Source organism: Phoenix dactylifera, chromosome 13 (assembly GCF_051530095.1).
Source record: "Phoenix dactylifera cultivar Ajwa chromosome 13, Ajwa_hap1_PhDact_Kaust_v1.1, whole genome shotgun sequence".
Classification (NCBI taxonomy): Eukaryota; Viridiplantae; Streptophyta; class Magnoliopsida; order Arecales; family Arecaceae; genus Phoenix; species Phoenix dactylifera.
In genome coordinates, this window is record NC_143202.1 from 2,078,389 (window position 1) to 2,097,780 (window position 19,392).

General features: G+C 40.0%; 2 protein-coding genes across 3 annotated transcripts; one reads left to right on the plus strand and one right to left on the minus strand.

Annotated features, from left to right (window-relative positions):
• The first annotated feature begins 264 nt into the window (after positions 1-264).
• On the plus strand, positions 265-11,287 carry LOC103697202 (uncharacterized). Its single transcript, XM_008779009.6, has 5 exons — positions 265-1,739; positions 6,452-7,023; positions 7,241-7,460; positions 9,522-10,865; positions 10,956-11,287. Exons 1-4 carry the CDS (start codon positions 504-506, stop codon positions 10,839-10,841), a joined length of 3,348 nt encoding a protein of 1,115 aa, XP_008777231.4. The 5' UTR covers positions 265-503; the 3' UTR covers positions 10,842-10,865; positions 10,956-11,287.
• A 1,379-nt stretch (positions 11,288-12,666) lies between these two features.
• Positions 12,667-18,174, minus strand: LOC103697201 (uncharacterized). 2 transcript variants are annotated; one of them, XM_008779008.6, is made up of 5 exons: positions 17,835-18,174; positions 17,129-17,328; positions 16,951-17,032; positions 13,824-13,912; positions 12,667-13,204 (listed from the first exon to the last, which is right to left on the minus strand). In XM_008779008.6, exons 2-5 carry the CDS (start codon positions 17,306-17,308, stop codon positions 12,983-12,985), a joined length of 573 nt encoding a protein of 190 aa, XP_008777230.3. In that variant the 5' UTR covers positions 17,309-17,328; positions 17,835-18,174; the 3' UTR covers positions 12,667-12,982. The 2 variants fall into 2 exon arrangements, with proteins under 2 accessions (XP_008777230.3, XP_026656963.3); XM_026801162.4 differs by having other exon boundaries at positions 12,667-13,213.
• Between the last annotated feature and the right edge of the window lie 1,218 nt (positions 18,175-19,392).

Sequence of the window (19,392 nt, forward strand, 5' to 3'; positions counted from 1 at the left end):
CGGTCTGCAGAAGCTCTATGTGCATTCAAGAAAGTTACCCATTTAAAATCTTCTTTAAAAAAAAAAAGTAATTATTTGTTATCCCAGGCTTTATTCCAACCTTATTCCTGACTTAAGAACAGCAGCTCTAAGGCCCTGTTTGGGAGAGCTGTTGGCAGTAGAGCTGTTCTAGTTCTATCCTCGGCTTCTAGTTCTATCCCCTTCCAATGCGTGGCCAACCGGTCCGAACCCAACTCGGATCGTTCCGGTAAACGCAAGAAAACCGAAATCCGGCAGATGGATTTGCGCATTTAGACCACTCTCTCCACCGTCCCCTTTCTTTCTTCTTCCCCTCTTCACAAATCCCGCAATTACTTCGACCCGATCTCCGCCGCCCTCGAATCGAATCACCGAGGGATGCCCTCCGCCCTCGTCGGCGGCGCCGCCTCCCTTCCCTCGGAACGCTAACCCTAACCATAACCCTAATTCTAAACCCTTAAACCCCCCTCTCGCCGCCGGTCAGGATGATGTCCGACGAGCCCTTCGCCCGTCACCGCGCCTTCATCTCCTCCTCCGCGAGCGCCCCCGCCTTCCCCACCTTCTCTTCCCCCGCCGCCGCCGACCACCGGAGCCCCAGCCCCAACCCCACCCCACTCCGCCCCTCCCCTTCCTCCTCCTCCGCCGCCTCCTCCTCCTCCGCCTCCAAGAACCGCCTCCACTCCCCTCCCTCCTTCGCGCACAACTCCCGCGTCGCCCTCGCCCTCGCCCCCGCTTCTGCCTTCCTCCTTGACCTCGGTGGCGCCCCCGTCCTCTCCGTCGTCGCCGCCGGCCTCCTCCTCGCCTACCTCCTCGACTCCCTCCGCCTCAAGTTCGGCGCCTTTTTCGCTGTCTGGTTCTCCCTCGTCGCCGCCCAGCTCGCCTTCTTCTTCTCCGCCTCCCTCCACTCCGCCATCTCCTCCCTCCCCCTCACTGCCCTCGCCCTCCTCCTCTGCGCCGAGACCACCTTCCTCGTTGGCGTCTGGGCTTCCCTCCAGTTCCGATGGATCCAGATCGAGAACCCCTCCGTCGTCCTCGCCCTCGAGCGCCTCCTCTTCGCCTGCATCCCCGTCGCCGTCCCCGCCCTCTTCACCTGGGCCGTCGTCTCCGCTCTCGGCATGGCCAACGCCGCCTACCACTTCATGGCCTTCTCCTGCGTTTTCTATTGGCTCTTCTCCCTCCCCCGCCCCTCCTCCTTCCGCTCCGGCAAGCAAGACCCCGCCGCCGCCGGGGATTCCCAGATCCTTGGCCCCCTCGAGAGCTGCCTCCACACCCTCTATCTCCTCTTCGTCCCCCTCCTCTTCCGCATCGGCTCCCACCATTCCACCATCTTCGCGTCCTTCTCGTCCGTCTGCGATCTCCTGCTCCTCTTCTTCATCCCCTTCTTGTTCCAGCTGTACGCGTCCACGAGGGGGGCGCTGTGGTGGGTCACAAAGGACGCGCACCAGATGCACAATATCCGGGTCGTCAATGGAGCAGTTGCGATGGTGGTGGTGGTGATCTGCCTCGAGGTCAGAGTTGTCTTCCATTCGTTTGGGAGGTACTTGCATGCCCCGCCCCCGCTGAACTATCTTCTTGTGACGGTGGCGATGCTTGGAGGGGCATCTGCTGTGGGAGCTTATGTTGTTGGTATGGTCGGGGATGCTTTCAGTTCAGCGGCCTTCACTGCTGTGTCCATTCTAGTTAGCGGAGCGGGTGCTATAGTTATTGGGTTCCCCATATTGGTATGCTCTGGACTGCTTGATATCTCTTATCTTTAATTTCTTTTCTTTTTATAATCATCTAATTCTGAATATTAGTCTGAACTCTGAACTAGTTACCAAGAAATTGGAGAGAACAAAGCAATACAACATAAGTTCTAGAATTAAAGGAGAAAAGTAGGGCTTTTGGGATGTTTCTTTTAATATATCATGAAGGTCACTCTTCAAGATGGTACACTGCCAGTGCCCTAAATTCCACCCATGATTTAAAGAATAAAATTCTTTGATACATAATGAAGCTTACCGCTCCAAATAGTAAACCAGCAGCAGCCAGCATGCCACCCACAATCCTTTATGCAAAGACGGGTAGATGACCTTTTCTGCTACTGAAAGAGACTAAGATTTCACCAATGTGTTTTGTGCATCTTTTGACCCATCCAAAGGTACAACAATATAGGTTCGGAGCTGTAGAGGCTTTTTGACATGTTTCAAATGCAAATGTCCCCCTCATTTGATGTGGTGCATGGGAAGGGGCATGGTGGTGGGGAGAGCAGTGCATGAGGTCATGAAATGGGCGGGAGCCCAAGGGAGAACCACCAATGGCGTAAATTAGTAGTTGATGTACTGCATAATGAATAGGAAGGGTCGCTGAGAGAGAGAGAGAGAGAGAGAGAGGTTGTCCTGACCTTTGCTGGATAGATAGAGCATCGAGGTGTTTCATGCCTGCATGGGGTGGGGCGGGGGGGGGGGGGCAGCTGCATTTCAAACCTTCCATACCCTCTCATTTACAAATAACCCTGGAACCCTTAAAATAAAGAGGATGTCAAAACCATGGAAGTTGGCCTTTGATCAGCATATCTGACTCATAGTACCAAAGGGTTTTAAGATAATTTTGCACAAGTACACCTCTTGATTGATCCATTTTGCCGTGTTTTTCTGTGAAATATATTAGCGAAAAATTGGAGAATGGAAGTGTATACATCGACGTCCTGATGAAGGCATGTTAGGTACTCTATTTACCTGCTACATGAACTTGTACATATTATTATTACTTAATAATTATACAATGGTGCATTGTGGGATAAGTGTATGGCATATTGTTTTCTTTTGGAGAGGGAGGGAGGCTACGGGCTTTGCAGGTGTTTTTTTTTTTCAGGTGGGGGTGGGAGTGTAATTGTGGTGGAGGTCAGCAGCTTGTTGGATAATGCCTGAAAGGAGGCAAGAGGGAGTGGAGTTGCATCTTTAATCTCTCTTACACTCCCTCTTCATTATAAACTTTGAAACAGGAAATGAAGAGACCTTAAGACAGTTAAGATGCTAGATAGTTGCTGCCCTAACCATTGATTGTCATATGTTGGATCTGTGGATTTTCAAATAATTGATAAATATACTTTTGGTCGATTGTTGAACATTGTTGTTATGTTTGTCTCTCACCGAAACATCTCTGAAGTGAAATAAGGACAAGGGAGTGTCTTCATAATAAAGGTTTATATTTGACTTTTCATGAGCTGGATAAGTTTTTATAATGTTCAATTTGCTTCAAGTTATTGTGTTTGGACCAGATCCAAGTCAAATGTGATAAGTTAATAGATGCATTTTGGTTTTGGGGTATTTATTCGGCTTAATAAGTTTTGTTTCAGTTGAAATGAAACAAGCCGCAGAATAGGTTTTGCCTAAGACCTTAGAAGGAAACTTATTTGTGCTCATTGCTTAAAAACATCTGCTGCTAGCATCTTATACTATCGATGTTCTCTGATCAAGTTTAGTTATCATGTTTTACACGAGAACATCTTGAAGTGGAGATTTTTAAATTGTTTGGATGGGATGATATTCTTTAAGTGATTAAAATACCTAAATCCATGGAGTAGTGGTAGGAAACCTAAATGTTTGAATGAGTTGCACTAAAGTCATTAAAAAAAGAGTGAAGAAAAGTAAGTAAAGTCGTCAAAATAAACCTTTTGACAGCCATCAAATTTCTAACAGTAGGAGTTTTCAGACTTCAGATTGATTGAAGTTGCATGTGTAAGAGTTGGGAAGAAATGCTATGGTATACATTACCAGACCTAAATGCCAACAAATTATCTCTATAAGATTACGTTATCTGCTTTAAAGTAATTTTTTATTTAGTTGACATGAAGACAAAGTCTGAATGTGCATCAAGTAGAAGATAGAAGATCATTATCTGGAACTTGTCCTGTTTTATCCTTAAAAGCTAATTTGAACTTTTGCCCAGTACTCAGACACTAAAAATTACAAAAAACAATGGCATTTTATAAACACCATAGCGAAACATGTTGATCTGTTTCTTCTCTCGATTGGGATGAGATCCCAATCTGTCTATAGTTACTAAGCGAAAAGGTCCAACTGTAGCAATAGTAATGAGGCATGCCTCACTTAATAAAAAAAACACAAGAAAAGAAAGAAAGGAAAAAAGAACACAATCAACAACCTAAGGTACTTTTTCTACAAATGTAGACCATTGGGCTTATGATTGAAGCCTTCATTTGAAATTTGCTTGTTTAAAATTCCTTAAAAATGACCTTAGTATTCTGTGCCTCTAAAGTGATGTAAGGTTATTGAATATCCATGACTATCTCAAATATATTTGCTTTTCATGAATTATCCTATTTTTGTGGTGCTCCATGCTAGAAAGCAGGATTTGTGAAATCTTTGAGGAAAAAATTGTTATTGTCATGGATAGGGAAGACTTGGAGCATTAGGCTCTTTTTGGGGAGTATACAGTGAGCTTAGGAAATCTTTGCTTGGTGATGTGGTAAGTATGAAGGGTGGTTTGCCTAGTTATTGACAAGGTTGCAAGAAGTTTGCTTGCTTGGCATTTCACTTGCGTCTCTTTATGTTTGATCGATTTCGGAAACTATAATGCCAGTTATGGAGTAGACAGGAATTCATTTATAGGGTTTTTACAAGGAGAATTTGGAGCTAATGAAGGTTAACTTGGTTTGGTGGAATCAAGCTTATTTGCCTTAAAAGAGAGGAGATGTTTGCGTGTTTATGAATATTTTATAGCAAATTTTGGAAAGCGATGGTTAAGATATAAGATGAATGTTCTGCACTTATTTGGAAGGAAATTTGGTAATTTATTGCAAGGGAAGAGGGCTGCAGTTTTTTTGAGAGTGGAGGGTCTTGGCAACTGCAATGGGTTTGTGAATAAGGACATGTTAATCTGTGAGTTTGTATGCAATAGGATTTGTAATGGGCGGTATTGGTAGTATTCTGCCTGAGGCTCATTTACTAGTCCATAATCATGTTGGGCTGGGTCTGGGTGATATGGATCTTATGATCATATTTTTCTCCACAAATACATTCGCGCTGGAGATGGACTGGATTTGGTTCAATGAAGTCCAATGTGAAACTCAAAATGTCTATTGTGTGTGTAAACCAAGATTTATAATCTTAATTAAATATAATGTATGAAATATTACATAAGATATACAATAGAAGCCTAACTCTTACCTTTACTGCCTACTCTCCTATCTGTCAAATTCCTATTCTCCTCTCCTCCCCTCTCCCCTCTCCCTTCTCCCCTCTCCTTACACCTCTTGATCCTCCATAAATGCTACAATCTCATGAACAACTATCTGTGTCTCTCAAACTACGAGATAGCCCACCATTTGCAAGTATGGCGTGAACCACCTTCATGTGTCTCTTTTTGGCCTTGGCTTGCTCTATGTTGGTTTTGATTATGACCGATGTCCCTTAGCCTTGAACAGGTTCACATCAGGTTTAAGCTTGAGCTTTGGCCAGAGGCTGGCCTAGAAATTCGAATTCAGGCTGAACCAAGTTGAACCTAAGCTAGGGTTGAGTTTGGCTTGAGCTTGGTTCTTGAGCGTTTTTAATATGTGGAACATTCTGGGTTAAGATGAGATTATGCTAATATATGGTGAGTAGCTTGTCTACTTGTTTTGTCTAGTCAACTGATTTTGTAAGGAAAGAACAAGAGAAAGTCCCCCCCCCCCCCCCCCCCCGCGCCAAAAAAAAAAAAGAAAAAGAAAAAAAAAAGAAAAAGAAAAAAAAAGAAAAAGAAAACAAGTAGGGATTCAATAGTGACATTGCAAATGTAAGTGCAAATGCAGATAAGCTGGTCTTGTTGAATGGAAGTACCCAAGAAGCATATATACAAGATAATTATAAGTAGGAGGAACCTGACTATTTAATTATCACAGTTTTACAAATCAGGAAAATCACAAAATAATGAATGATATTTCATGCATCTTTTCTCAAAGATTGATTTGATAGATGACTAAAACTATAAAATGTTCACTCTGATGTGATTACAAAGTGAACATTTCCAGAGATGGTTTCCTATTGCTGAAAGCTAATTCTCATGTCTACTTGAAATTGATATATGCAGTTAGCATAATTGCTGTTTTTTTTTTTCTTTTTTTCTTTTTTTTTTTGGGGGGGGGGGGGGGGGGGAGTGGGAGTGGGTGGGGGGTTTAATGGTAAGATGGACTTCACTTACAGGATATTCACTTCTTGTGGTAATCTACTATTCTCTTGTTTCAAGATAGTATATAAATCTGTTCTTTGGATTTCTTGTAGTTGAATTAATTTATTAATATGCTTATTGTTCATATGAAAATTGTACATATGCATATATATGCATGCATTATGAAGTCAGAGTCCAACTTCTGTCCTTTAAGACAATAGGCTATTTTATAACTACATTCAATGTCATGTCAAAATACTGATATTGTGCATTACTATTTCTTCAGTTCATCCCACTTCCATTGATTTCCGGCTTCTATCTAGCTCGATTCTTTACGAAGAAAAGCTTGTCGTCATACTTTGCCTTTGTGACATTAGCAAGCTTGATGGTTCTATGGTTTGTTGTACATAACTACTGGGATCTCAATATCTGGATTGCTGGCATGCCTTTGAAACCCTTCTGCAAGTTGATAGTTGCAAGTGTATTGATGGCAATGGTTGTTCCTGGTTTGGCACTTCTTCCATCAAAACTGCGCTTTTTGACTGAGCTTGGTCTTATTGGTCATGCATTGTTGTTGTGTTACATAGAGGATCGCTTCTTCAACCATACCACAATATATTATTTTGGATTTGATGATGAAGTGATGTATCCAAGTTACATGGTTTTGACAACAACATTTTTGGGCTTGGCTCTAGTGAGGAGGTTGTCTGTGGATCATCGGATTGGACCAAAAGCTGTCTGGATACTGACTTGTCTATATTCTTCAAAGCTAGCGATGCTATTTATTACATCAAAATCAGTTCTGTGGGTGTCATCTGTTCTGCTTTTGGCTATTTCCCCACCATTGCTTCTTTACAAGTATGTTGCAAACCATCTTCTTTTTTCTGTCCCCATGTGTTTTGTTCACTGGAATATTAATACTCTATTTTAGTTTCATGTCATGTTGATTTTCCTCAAATATTTTTAGGTTACTTTGCTTATTGCTTCACTTCTATATTTATTTGCCTTTAAATGCTTGTCATGCAGTCATTGCATTCCTATGAACTCATATTTTTTCCGGGTTGAGTTTATTCAGAGACAGGTCTAAAGGAGCTTCGAAAATGAAAGTCTGGCAAGGTTATGCTCATGCATGTATTGTAGCTTTGTCTGCCTGGTTGTGCAGGGAAACAATCTTTGAAGCTCTTCGATGGTGGAATGGAAGGCCTCCATCAGATGGTTTGCTTTTGGGTTCCTATATTTTGTTAACAGGAATCGCTTGCATACCAATTGTTGCTCTTCACTTTTCCCATGTCCAGGTATTTGCCATTTAACTTCTTCATTTTTCTATTAGGTGTTGAATTATTATAAATTTAGTATGTTTGCTGGTAACGTTTTGTTATAGCACTGACATGTGGGAAACAATATTAAGAAAGGGATAGGGATAGGTATATGGATATGGGACGAAATGGTTTTCTGAAAGGACTTTGAGAATTCATTACGGTTTGCATTAGCTTAAACTAGATAGGTAGGTTTGAGTACTTACCAACTTGTTTGAAAACAAACATCTCATTTTCCTAAAGTTCATTTGTCCAGGATCTCAAAATCAATTGCAAGGACTGACATCAGGTTGGGCATGTGCTCGACCACAAAATGGGGTATCTTGGCTTAGAACTCCCATACTCAACATCAAATTTTTTAATCTCATTATAATAATGTTATTCGTTATCCAGATTTTGGATTTTGCCCATGGTCAAAGGAAGGATTAATTTACAAGGTATGCCATTTTGCTACTAGAACCTATATCGGTATCATTCTGGCTTACTGTCAGTAAGCTTGACCCAGAAGTCAGTTTGGCATACCAACACTCCATACGCTACTTGTACCAGTTATCGGTTCAGTACCAATATGGTTGATACACATGCTGGTACCGAGTGAAATGGGATATCATGATTATCCCCTAATCAGATACCTTTTAATGACATCAAATTTCCTGTTATCCTGTCAAGCTGATTAAAGAAGTTTATTTTGTCTATGATTTCAGTCCAGACCTTGACAAATGGATGCAAGCTCTGTCAAGTGCATTCCCTAAGTATATTCTTACATTGAAAAATTATGTGTGGGATCCGTTAACTGGAGCTGCATAGTGATATCAAACTGGAAGTCTCTCGGCAGAATTACATCAACTTAATGATGATCCCAAGCTTAGCGTGCTCCAGTTATGGGCATAAACCAAATGATGCAACAGCTGTATAAATATTTACCTATGCATAGAGCCCTCATTTGCTATCGAAACCTAGAGATGGTTAGATTACAGCTTCAACACTTGAGGAGACCAGATTCTTTTTTGGATTTCTGCAACTGGTAACCCATGAGCTACTGTGACACAAAAGCCACAAGCTAAAGCTTATTTTGTGAACACCTGAATACTGAAGGTAATATATAATTGACTGACGAGAAGAAATGAGAGTAGATACTTTTTGATAGGGATATTATCACAACAACAATCACTTGTTACCACTACCTGATATCTTTTCATCCTTTTAAATGAGAGTAGATACTTTTTCATATGGATATTATCATAACAACAATCACATATTACTGATCCCTAATATCTTTTCATCCTTTTTAATTGATTATTTTGGCTTTTCTTTTAATTTCTGCAGTCCAATTAAAATGAAGAACTCCAGTCTAATATCAAAATTTCAGCAAACCTAAATTCTTCTTTAGTGGTTCATGAAACTCCTTGTGATTCTTTCTCTGACATCTAGCTTCTTGATTTTCAGGAGAGACCCTGATCATCCATTATCTATTTTCCATAAAAAAAAACCTCCTTCCCAGCTTCTTTATTGAAATTCAGGCCTGATTTAATTTTCTGGCAAATCATATTTTTCCAGCTTTTTAACAAACCTAGTTACATTATTATATGCCTGTCCCATACTTTGTTCTACATTATTATATGCCTGTCCCCTACTCTGTCCTTCATTAGCGTTTCTGAATCACCGAGAAAAGTGAGTTGATGTGAATGTGTTTCCAGATAAAATTTTTGCTATGTGTATTCCGTATTCAAACTTAATGATTTTAGTGGAGTAACATGTTGCAATTATGTAAAAACAGAATAGAGATTAGTTACCTAGTTCTAGTCCAGATCTGAAATTTTTGGTCTCCGGGAAGGGGTCAACCTTTTTGTAGAACTACCGGATGTTACAAAAAAAAGTTTTTTTCTTTTTATATGGATGAGTTGTTCTTTAAATGCCCTATTGGACCTTGTTATGTTGTCATTTTTTCACCCAACTTTTGTTCTAGATCATGCTATTCTAGCATTGATACCAGTTGAAAGTTGATTATTAAGTTCATTCATATTGCTTTTCTATGCACAGTCAGCAAAAAGATTCCTTGTGCTCGTGGTGGCTACAGGTCTTCTATTTATCCTTATGCAGCCTCCTATTCCTCTATCATGGGCATTCCAGTCAGACTTGATAAAAGCAGCACATAACTCTTCTGATGATATTTCAATATATGGCATTGTGGCTTCCAAGCCTACATGGCCATCATGGTTGCTCATAGCAACAATCTTACTTACATTAGCAGCTGTCACCTCCATCATTCCTGTCAAGTATATTGTTGAGTTGAGGACATTTTATGCAGTTGGAGTCGGAGTGACATTAGGCATCTATATTTGTGCAGAATACTTCTTCCAGGCAGTAATTCTGTGCCCCCTTCTTGTTGCAACCATTGTTTGCGCTTCTGTCTTTGTAGTCTTCACTCACTTTCCATCTGCATCAAGTACAAGAGTCTTGCCATGGGTATTTGCTTTACTAGCAGCCCTCTTCCCAGTGACATATTTACTGGAAGGACAGCTTAGAGCCAAGAGCACTGAAGAAGGGGAAGAAGCAGCCAAGTTCACTACTATGCTGGCAGTTGAAGGGGCAAGAATGTCACTTTTGGGTCTCTATGCCATGATATTTATGCTGATTGCATTAGAGATCAAATTTGAGCTGGCATCGTTGTTGCGTGAGAAAGCCCTTGACAGAGGTGTTGCACCAAGTCAGTCTGGTCAGAACTCTGGCTTCCCACCAAAACTGAGGCTCATCCAACAACGGAGGGCATCAGCTGCACCATCATTCACAATCAAGAGGTTGGCAGCTGAGGCTGCTTGGATGCCTGCAGTGGGCAATGTCTCTACAGTTCTGTGCTTTGTCATCTGCCTGATACTTAACATGCATCTCACTGGTGGCTCTAATCGTGCAATATTTTTCCTTGCACCAATCCTGTTGCTTCTCAACCAGGATTCCGATATATTTGCAGGCTTCGGGGACAGGCAACGATATTTTCCAGTGACGATGGCTGTCTCTAGCTACTTGGTCTTGACTGCCTTGTACAGGATATGGGAGGAAGTCTGGCATGGAAATTCTGGATGGGGACTTGAGATTGGTGGACCTGGATGGTTTTTTGCTGTGAAGAATGCTGCGCTTCTTATTCTCACCTTACCAAACCACATACTCTTCAATCGCTTTATGTGGGATTATGTGAAGCAGACAGACACAATGCTACTGCTAACAGCGCCTCTTAATTTGCCATCAATCATTATAACAGATATAGTTCCAGTGAGGGTTCTAGGAGTATTAGGCGTTATTTATTCTCTTGCTCAGTACTTGATATCAAGGCGTATAAGAATTGCAGGAATGAAATATATATGAAGCAGGTTTGGTCTGCACAAAGAGGTACCCTTTTTTGGGTTTTAGTTTTCTTGCCTTTGTCATCTGATAAATATGGTTTTGTTGCTGAGGTCGTTTCTATTCATTGGTTTACAGGTTTCAACCACACTTTGATATCTTGGAGCTCAAAACCTTTTTAGTTTCTTTTTCTTGGTGAGGAGAGCCAAATTCCTCTGGGAATTTGTCTTGATGGACAAGTATATGGGTATCAAAGGAGCTTGTATTTTAAGCTGGGTAGAAAGGTGAAAGATAACCTGTTTTGTTCGATCCTGATAGTTCTGAAGGTGTGGTTTAGTGTAAACTTAAGAACCATATACTGAGCCAAGATGTGCTTCGCCTCTTTACTTTGATCCGCCATTAGAAAGGGGTGTTTTTGGTGCTTTTGCTTATATTACAGCCCAAGTTGAAGTGGCTTACCTATTTTTCTATACTGGCATTCTTTTTATCAAAGTAAATTATATATAGCAGATCATGAGGAAAGAGAGCGATTTCTCGCAGATTTCTGCTTGCTTGTATTTTGAATCACTAGTAAGCTGCAGACTTGGAGTATGTTTCTTAGACAGCTTCTGGCATAACCTCCGCTAAAACAAAAAAGTTTTGATGATTTAGAGAGGAGCAGGGGTGCAGCTTTTGTTAAACTTTAGGATCTCCCTCCTCCAGAGCCCATGCACTGTAGAATTTTTCTTATGCCACTAGGATCATTTGTTTACAACTGCCAACAATATTAAGTTTTTGGATTTGCTGGGACAATTTTGATATATATATATATATATATATATATATATGTACACATTTATATATTATTGTTTCAGTCCATATTTGCACCACCACAACTCTGGAGCCTGTTCATCCTTAGTTGGAAATCCCCGCTCCTGTGGTCAACTACCCAAAAGCTGCTAATGCAGAATATTTCAACCATCAAGCAAGTAGTCTTATGAGGGTCCAGGACAATCAAATACATTTCCATAGCATTTATGGGTTGTTTGGAGCTTTGTATATGGAACTACAGCTGCAATGTACAATTTACGTTTCAAGCAGATGAGTTATGGGTGCTCAACCAACCCAGTTTGGAAGAGGGGAACTGGTGGAGGGAGAGGAGAAACAGAGGGAAGAGGTGAGAGGGGGAAGGAAAGGTGATGGAGATAAACCCCTTCATTCTCACCATGCTTGGGTGGTCCACCAGTCAAAGCACCACCAGTGTTGCTATGAGCCACATTCTCTTTGGAGGACCATGATCTCTCTCGCCATGAACTCGCACAATGCGTCACCGACAGCGATTTAGAGCAAGCTACATTGGGTGGTTTTCATAAAAAGGACACCAAGGGATGCAAGGGAGGTGGGGTGGTTAATCAAGGGGGAGAGAATAGAAGAGGGAAGGAGAAGAAAGGGGACGAGGAAGCTGAAAGGCAGAGAAGGATGAGGAAACTTGTACTCCAACAGCAGCAGCAAAAGTGTTGGAAAGCTTCAAGGGGATTTTGGGGAGGCGAGTAGAGATGGGAGCATGGAGGTGTTGAGAACATCAAAGGATGGGAGAAGGAAGCATCAAATAATGAGAGGAGTTGGATAATTGTAGAGCTGCAATTGAAGCTTGTATCTTACCCGTGTGAGCAATTTGGCCACAGGACAATTTGCAACATTTTGAGCATGATCTGCGCCGAACACTGTAAACACCATAGATGGTACATGCCTACATCTCGAGCTGCATGTAGCTCCACTTGCAGGGCTTTAATCAGTCCTTCAAAGTAGCTGAAGTTAGCATCTAGACATTCTGGGAAACAGGATAAACCATGTAGCGGCAATAGCAATGTGAAACAGACAGCCATGTACTTTTCATTCCATCAGACTAAATTCACCTGAGTTCATTCGATGATCATGGTATATACTTATAATTCAAGTTACAAGAAGCCCTGCATACATCTCCAAAAACTTTCTCATCCACAACAACATCACATAATTAGGTCTCACAATCACGGATACAATCCCCCATGTATCAGAGCCCTTTATGATATGATTAAGGGGTGTCATTGCCCACCTTCGGCCTTCTTAAAAGTGTCTCACAATCAAATGATGTTAGAGGATCAAAAGAGCAGAGAATAACTTGAATGTCATTGTATAATCGGTTGCTAGGAAGTTGCACCTGGGAGATATATGCGGTGAATATGGCTGATAGAAAGTTTCTCCCGGCAGGTCGGGCATCTCTTCTGCACTTTGATGACATTAGTGATGCAGGCTTTGCAAAATACATGCCCACAAAGTGTGGATGTCTCCTCTTTCATAGTGTCCATACAAATAGCACATCTCAGCTTCACTTCCTTAAAGTCTGACATGTATTGGCTGCTTGATGCCTGTCCACACTGAATCATGTTTAACATCAGATGAACTTTATAGTGCATCCACAAACATAAACAGAAACTCTGACAATTAATAAAATCAGATTAATCTATAGTCAGTAAGAAAAGTTGTCCTGATTGAAATTTAGACAGAATATAATGGAAAAAATAATGGTGCATCCAGTATTCCTATGCATGAAACTGAGGAACAAGAAAGCAGAGACTTGAAAATTGTAGAAAGTGTGCTTACCAGAAAAAAGAAAGAAATAAAGAATTTAGAAAGCAAGTGTACCAGCATTCCTAGTAAGCACATTAACTGATAATGTAAACATACATGTACTTTTTATGTTAAGAAGTAAATGTGCGTCCCCATAGAGTAGCTGCTAATAGGTTTGATGACTTTTGGATCCGATGACTACTCTTGAAGGTCGGCCAGTCGGCCTGAATTTTTGGTATCAAAAATTTTGAGAAGTCCAGTCTAGAAACTAGTAAAACATGTGCTCAAATGCATAGATCTCTTAACAGAAGATCCTCTTGCCATATTCATTTTCCTGCTTGAATCCATTACTCAATCAAAGTAGTATTGCTGAAATAAATGATTCCCTAGGCACAAAGAGGTGAAATGGATGCATACCTTGCTGGACTGCCAAGCATTGGTGTTTTTGAATCTATCTTCTAATGTACTAGCCCCACCACTTGAATTCCCGGAATATCCATTAGAGGCTGTCACAACACAAAAAGCAGTACAAAAACTGGTATGCATTAATATACCCGTCAAACTCGGTTCAAAGAGAAGGCAGTCAAGTATATACAAGCAGTACACAGAACTGTGGAAAAATAGAAGATAAAACAGAATAGAAGAACCCTCATAAGCCTCTTGTTGATATTAGCATTCAAATTTCAAAGTATTTTCCAACATACTTATTATCATATTTGCTTCCGTAGCTGTAAGCATCTCCTAGTAAAACTCTCCCACAGATCTAAACCCTACCAAGGTTTTTTTTTAAAAAAAATTCAGGCATCAGCCAAGAGTAGCTTCGTAGTTGCTTTACTCATCCAACAATTTAGCTTTTCACAGCCACCTTTTGGTCAAGTCCGCGAGTAATAGTCCAAAAACTAGCATAAGAACCAAGATGCTTTGGTGACTTCCCTGAGAGTCACGAAAAAAATCAAATCCAAGCTAAATGGTTTTAGGAAAGGTGACAGGAAGCAGAAAAAGAGGTCAAATGTCAAAGATAGGTCTCCTTTCAATTAAAACAAAAGGGGCCAGGCTAACAGAGAACTTTGACCAATGAAAACAGATCTCAACAGGTTTATACCAAAATCCACAATGTAACAAGATGATAAATGTAAGGATACAAGTGAGCAACACAAAATTGGTTATCTTCTTGGAGGACTAACATGCCACATCTGTTGGAAGGAAAGAGCTACAACAAGATGGAGTATCAAAAGAATCCAACCATTCAGACACAAAATGCAACCACTTTTTTCAGGAGAACCACACCTTAAAGCATCATGTAACGTCAAAAACTCCTCTAGATCAAAATCTAATAACCTATAATGCAACCTGGAGACCACACTATGCAACAATAGAATCCGTCATCTAACAATGTCTAGAGCTCACCTAGAACTTCTAAACAACCTCGGCAAACCAAGTGGCAAATAATAGCAGACCACAGAACTAGACAGCTAACAATTGTAGTTTCCTGCTCAAACACCATATAGCATCTGCCCTTCAAAGCGGATGCCATGCCCAATCCACAATTCCCCATACCATTAATACTAACTTCTAGTAAGGGCCTCCCACCCCCACCCCCCCCTCTCCAAAAAAAGAAAAAGGTAAAAAACCACCAAGTCAAAGTCGGTTCACACTTCTTCATAGAGAAAAAGGCCAAATTTTGGCAGTTCGGGTCCCACATCTGCCAAACCAAGTACAAGGAAGCAGTGCCTCTCACTGACTCCACTTCAGGCCTGCCACTTCCTCCAAATCAAACAGGTCCAAAAGTGCTCCTTTACAACCACCACTAAATTCCCAAGATATGCAAGCACCTCAATCGTAACCACCAATTCTTAAAGAAATCCAAGCTGGCTGTCTTATCTTTGATGCTAACCCACAGACCCAAGTTACAATTCTTAATCTTTGTTGCCGGAGAGGAATTTGATTTCAGAGCATTTTCATCCAAAAAAATTGAAATTTGACTGTCACAAGAAACTCCGGATGTTGATCGGCACAGATGGAATGCATTTACTTGCAGATTTCTGTGATTAAGTACAAGCACAAAATGTGGTCTTGTAATTTGATTGACATTTTTAACCACTCTAAAACCACCAAAAACCTGTAAAATAGTCAAATTGTCACTCTTAAGGCTTGATGTATCAAATACAAGAGAAAATGATAAAAAGGAGCTTTTTTGTATATAAAAAAAAATAAAAGAAAGCAAAAAAAGATTTCGTTGTTGTAAAAACTAGAAGGTACAAGATACATTAGGCATTGATTTATTGTTTATGATTAATCATTTAACATTTATCGGTTATTGGTTATCCATAATCGGTTTATTGATTTTATACTATAAGATAAATGAAACAAAGTTACAACTTCACACTCCAAAGGATCAAAAAGAAACAAAATTAGGTACTCCTTACACAGCCCACACCCCTTGGCCAGTCAAGTGAGCCATCTTGTTGGTTCCTTTATAAGTACGGCGGAAATGGCTCCCTTCCTAATGCCTTCAACCTCATCAGAGAGTGGACACAAGTTCCATCTTAATGCCTTCAACCTCATTGGAGCTTAAAGGCAAGCTCCAAAGGAGGTGTCCTGTTCATGACCATGTTAATGTATGCACATCATCATACAGCATGCACATTGTTCAAATCATCATATAGATTTCAACTACTCTCTTCAAAAAGGTAATAAAAACCATCCCTATGTAAGCACGTCCTATTAACTTCCCTGAATGCCTCCAGATTTGGCTTCAAGCAAGTTCTTGAAAAAGTCCAGAGTAAAGCAGGTCGAACAAATCAGTTTGAGAAAATAAGGATTTCGGCACCCAGAACTGCTACAACCATCACCAAGAATCCTAAGATCTCATAATTGTTCAGAAATTAAAAAAATGGACAAAATGATTATCAATTGCTTGACATAAAGATCCCATCCATATGAAGAGAAGACTACATATTGATGTTCGTCCATATATGTTCCGCACCAACATGAGATAAATATTCTAAAAGTTGCTTCACTTTTACCTAATAAAATTTAGATGTTTGCACTCTCACAAAATTATGCCGCTTCTTAAAAGAGTATGCAAACCTCAAAATCTACTGACTGAAACAAATAATCAAAAACTTCTAATTCAGGTCTAGTCTAAAAAAGCATCAGCAGTTCATTATCATCCTAATGTTGGCAAAGCTATTGGTATAAACAGAGAATTCAGATCGTCCATTATCTCATAATAGGACTACTCAATAGCTCCATAGCAATTAAAATACACTTATCCAGTAATTTCATTGGGAAATAGAGCTAATACCAATTCTGCTCATCAACCATCACCAAATGATAGTCAATCAGCAAGGGTCTGCCATTCTGCAGACAAGATTGTCTCTATACCAATCATGTTTAAGAATTAGGCTATAACAGAAAATTTGACAAAACAGCGGATACTTTTCAGTTTTGCAAACAATAGGAACATTTGCTAGTAAGAAAAGAACAAATTCAAAAGATAAAATATGATTCTACTATGGAGAAAAAAAAGTTGTTCGATCACCTCCAATTCCAAGCCGAAGTTCTAAGTCCTCTTCTCTGATTGCAGGTGCCCATGGACTTGAATAAGGGAAAGACCTAAATGTCTTAGGAAAGCAAACAAACATGAGCATAAGTATGCAGCAGCAAAAAATTCAATATATACCGTGAAGGAGTAGATCAATCTGGTTTTCTGCATATACCGTTCCTGAAGAGACAGCAGGATATATTTCCTCATAATCCTCGCCATCATCGATCATTACGAAGTCGGGGCAACCCCTTACGCAACTAGCAGCCAACATGCCTCCCCTTGATAGATAAGCAGGCACGAGCCTTAACTCAAGATCTTGAAATGTCTTTCTGCTTGATCTCGATCTACTCATGATCGACCAAGCTGCTTTCTCTGTTACAGTACACGGAATTCAATTTGCATGGATACATTCAGGAAAGTAGCCAGGACACCAAGAAAGAAAAAGGAAAGTTCAAAAAAAAAAAAAAAATCATGCAGCCGAAAAATAGAATCTTTCTCAATTAGAACATCACTAATCTGTGACTACTTGCAAAAAAACATACAGAAACAGAAAAATGAAAAAAAAGGAAAATTTTTGACGGAATTCCGCAACCCAGAAGGATAAATTGATAGAAAAATAAACCAGAAAAAAAAGAGAAACAGCAGGGGAATTAGGAAACCGGAAGAGATAACTGCAGATAAGACGAATACTGTTCCAAAACTGGATTTTTTTGTCAAAAAACAAAAATAAAAAAGAGCCAGATAGATCCCAGGGAAGCAATTATCCCCAGAAACGGAGAGTATGAGATCTCAGAGATCCACAAACACATAAAAAATCCACTGACAAACAGAGAAAATCGAGAGGAAAAACTTGATCTTTACATCCACATCAGCCTTACCTCCACCAAAAGCGCCAATTTTTACAGATAAATCAGAGATCCAGGACCGATCTCGCCGCGATGCAAAGGGGAATTGGAGGAGTGGAGATGAGGGGGAATGGGATGAGAAGCCCTAAGCCTAGTTTAAAAGGGGGAAGAAGACGCATCTAACACGGAAGAGTAAATTGAACTAAATTAATTACTTGCGAGGTTAAACAAAGGAAGGAAGAGCGAAAAGGGCAAGAAAAGGTTAACTTTTCTATTAATTATTGATCATGGGGGTTGGGGGGGGGGGGGGGGGGCGTGGTGGGGGCAACCGCTAGGGAGATCGTGGGATCGAAAGGGGAAGAGAGAAGGCATTGGTTTTGGGAAGAGGACAAGCGGGAATTAAATAAATGGGAGGATAGGACAAATACATTATTCCTCAGCACACCCGTATCACCCTCAGTTTCGGATCTATTCAGTGGGACCCACATCTAAAGTGAGTGGGTGTCTGCTAGGGTCTGTTTTTATTTGGTTTACTAAGAATAACCCAAAGGGACATGGTAAGATGTTTTTGCCATGAATTTTGATGATGGTCAAGTGGTTTTTACTCTTTTTTAACTCCCACAAGAAACTTAAAACTAAAAGTAAATATGCACATTGATAAGATTGATAATATTCATCCATACACACTTCATTGACGGATACGTCTGGCTCTTCACTGCATGCATCATTTGTTGTGAAGATGGCAAGTTGTGCTTCAAACAAAGAGGAAGTTTTTGGCATTTGATCATTTCGTGTCATAGAATTCAGTTGAACGAGCAATGTTGTAGAATATGCTGTGAATTCCAAACGGAAAGCAAATGTAAAATAGTTTTGATGCAATTATATATGTTTTCTATTTTTCTTACTTATTTACTAGTAGAAGGGCACGTGCAAATACTAGTATATGCATAGAAAAAATAAAAAAAATAAAAAAAATTGACTTCATTTAGTTGTAAAAAATTATTAAGATTATATTTATATTATTTGAATTTTTTTCAAATAATGATCATAGAATCAATCTATGACGCTATATAATATATGAGAAATAAAATTTGGAATAAGGTTTGCCATAATTTGTTGGTTATATTTAGTTCAAATTTTACTTTTCCATGTGATGATGTTTTGAATACAAAATCATTTCGAGACCAATATACAAAAAATTAAACTAAAATTTAATGACAGATTCCCCTATAATCCATCAACTATATTATAATCTAAATTTTATGTTTTTTATATAGTGAGTAGAAAAGTTACCTTGAGTCCTCACACTAGAATGGGAAAAGATTTTGCTTATAAATGATTGATTATAATAAGATCCAAATTTTATTTAATTACAAAGTAAATGTTGGTGCTTCTTTCTCTCCCTTATCCTAGGATGTGGATGGGAATGTGAATAGGCTATTGGATTTGGCTGGATAGATGCGCAAGCATACTACAGTGTTTGAATCGAAGAAGGGATAAATGGCAATGGGTCATGTTACCTCACCTAGGGGTGCAAATGGGTCGGGTCGGATAGGGTCGGATCATGACACTACAGAAAAACCAACCTACC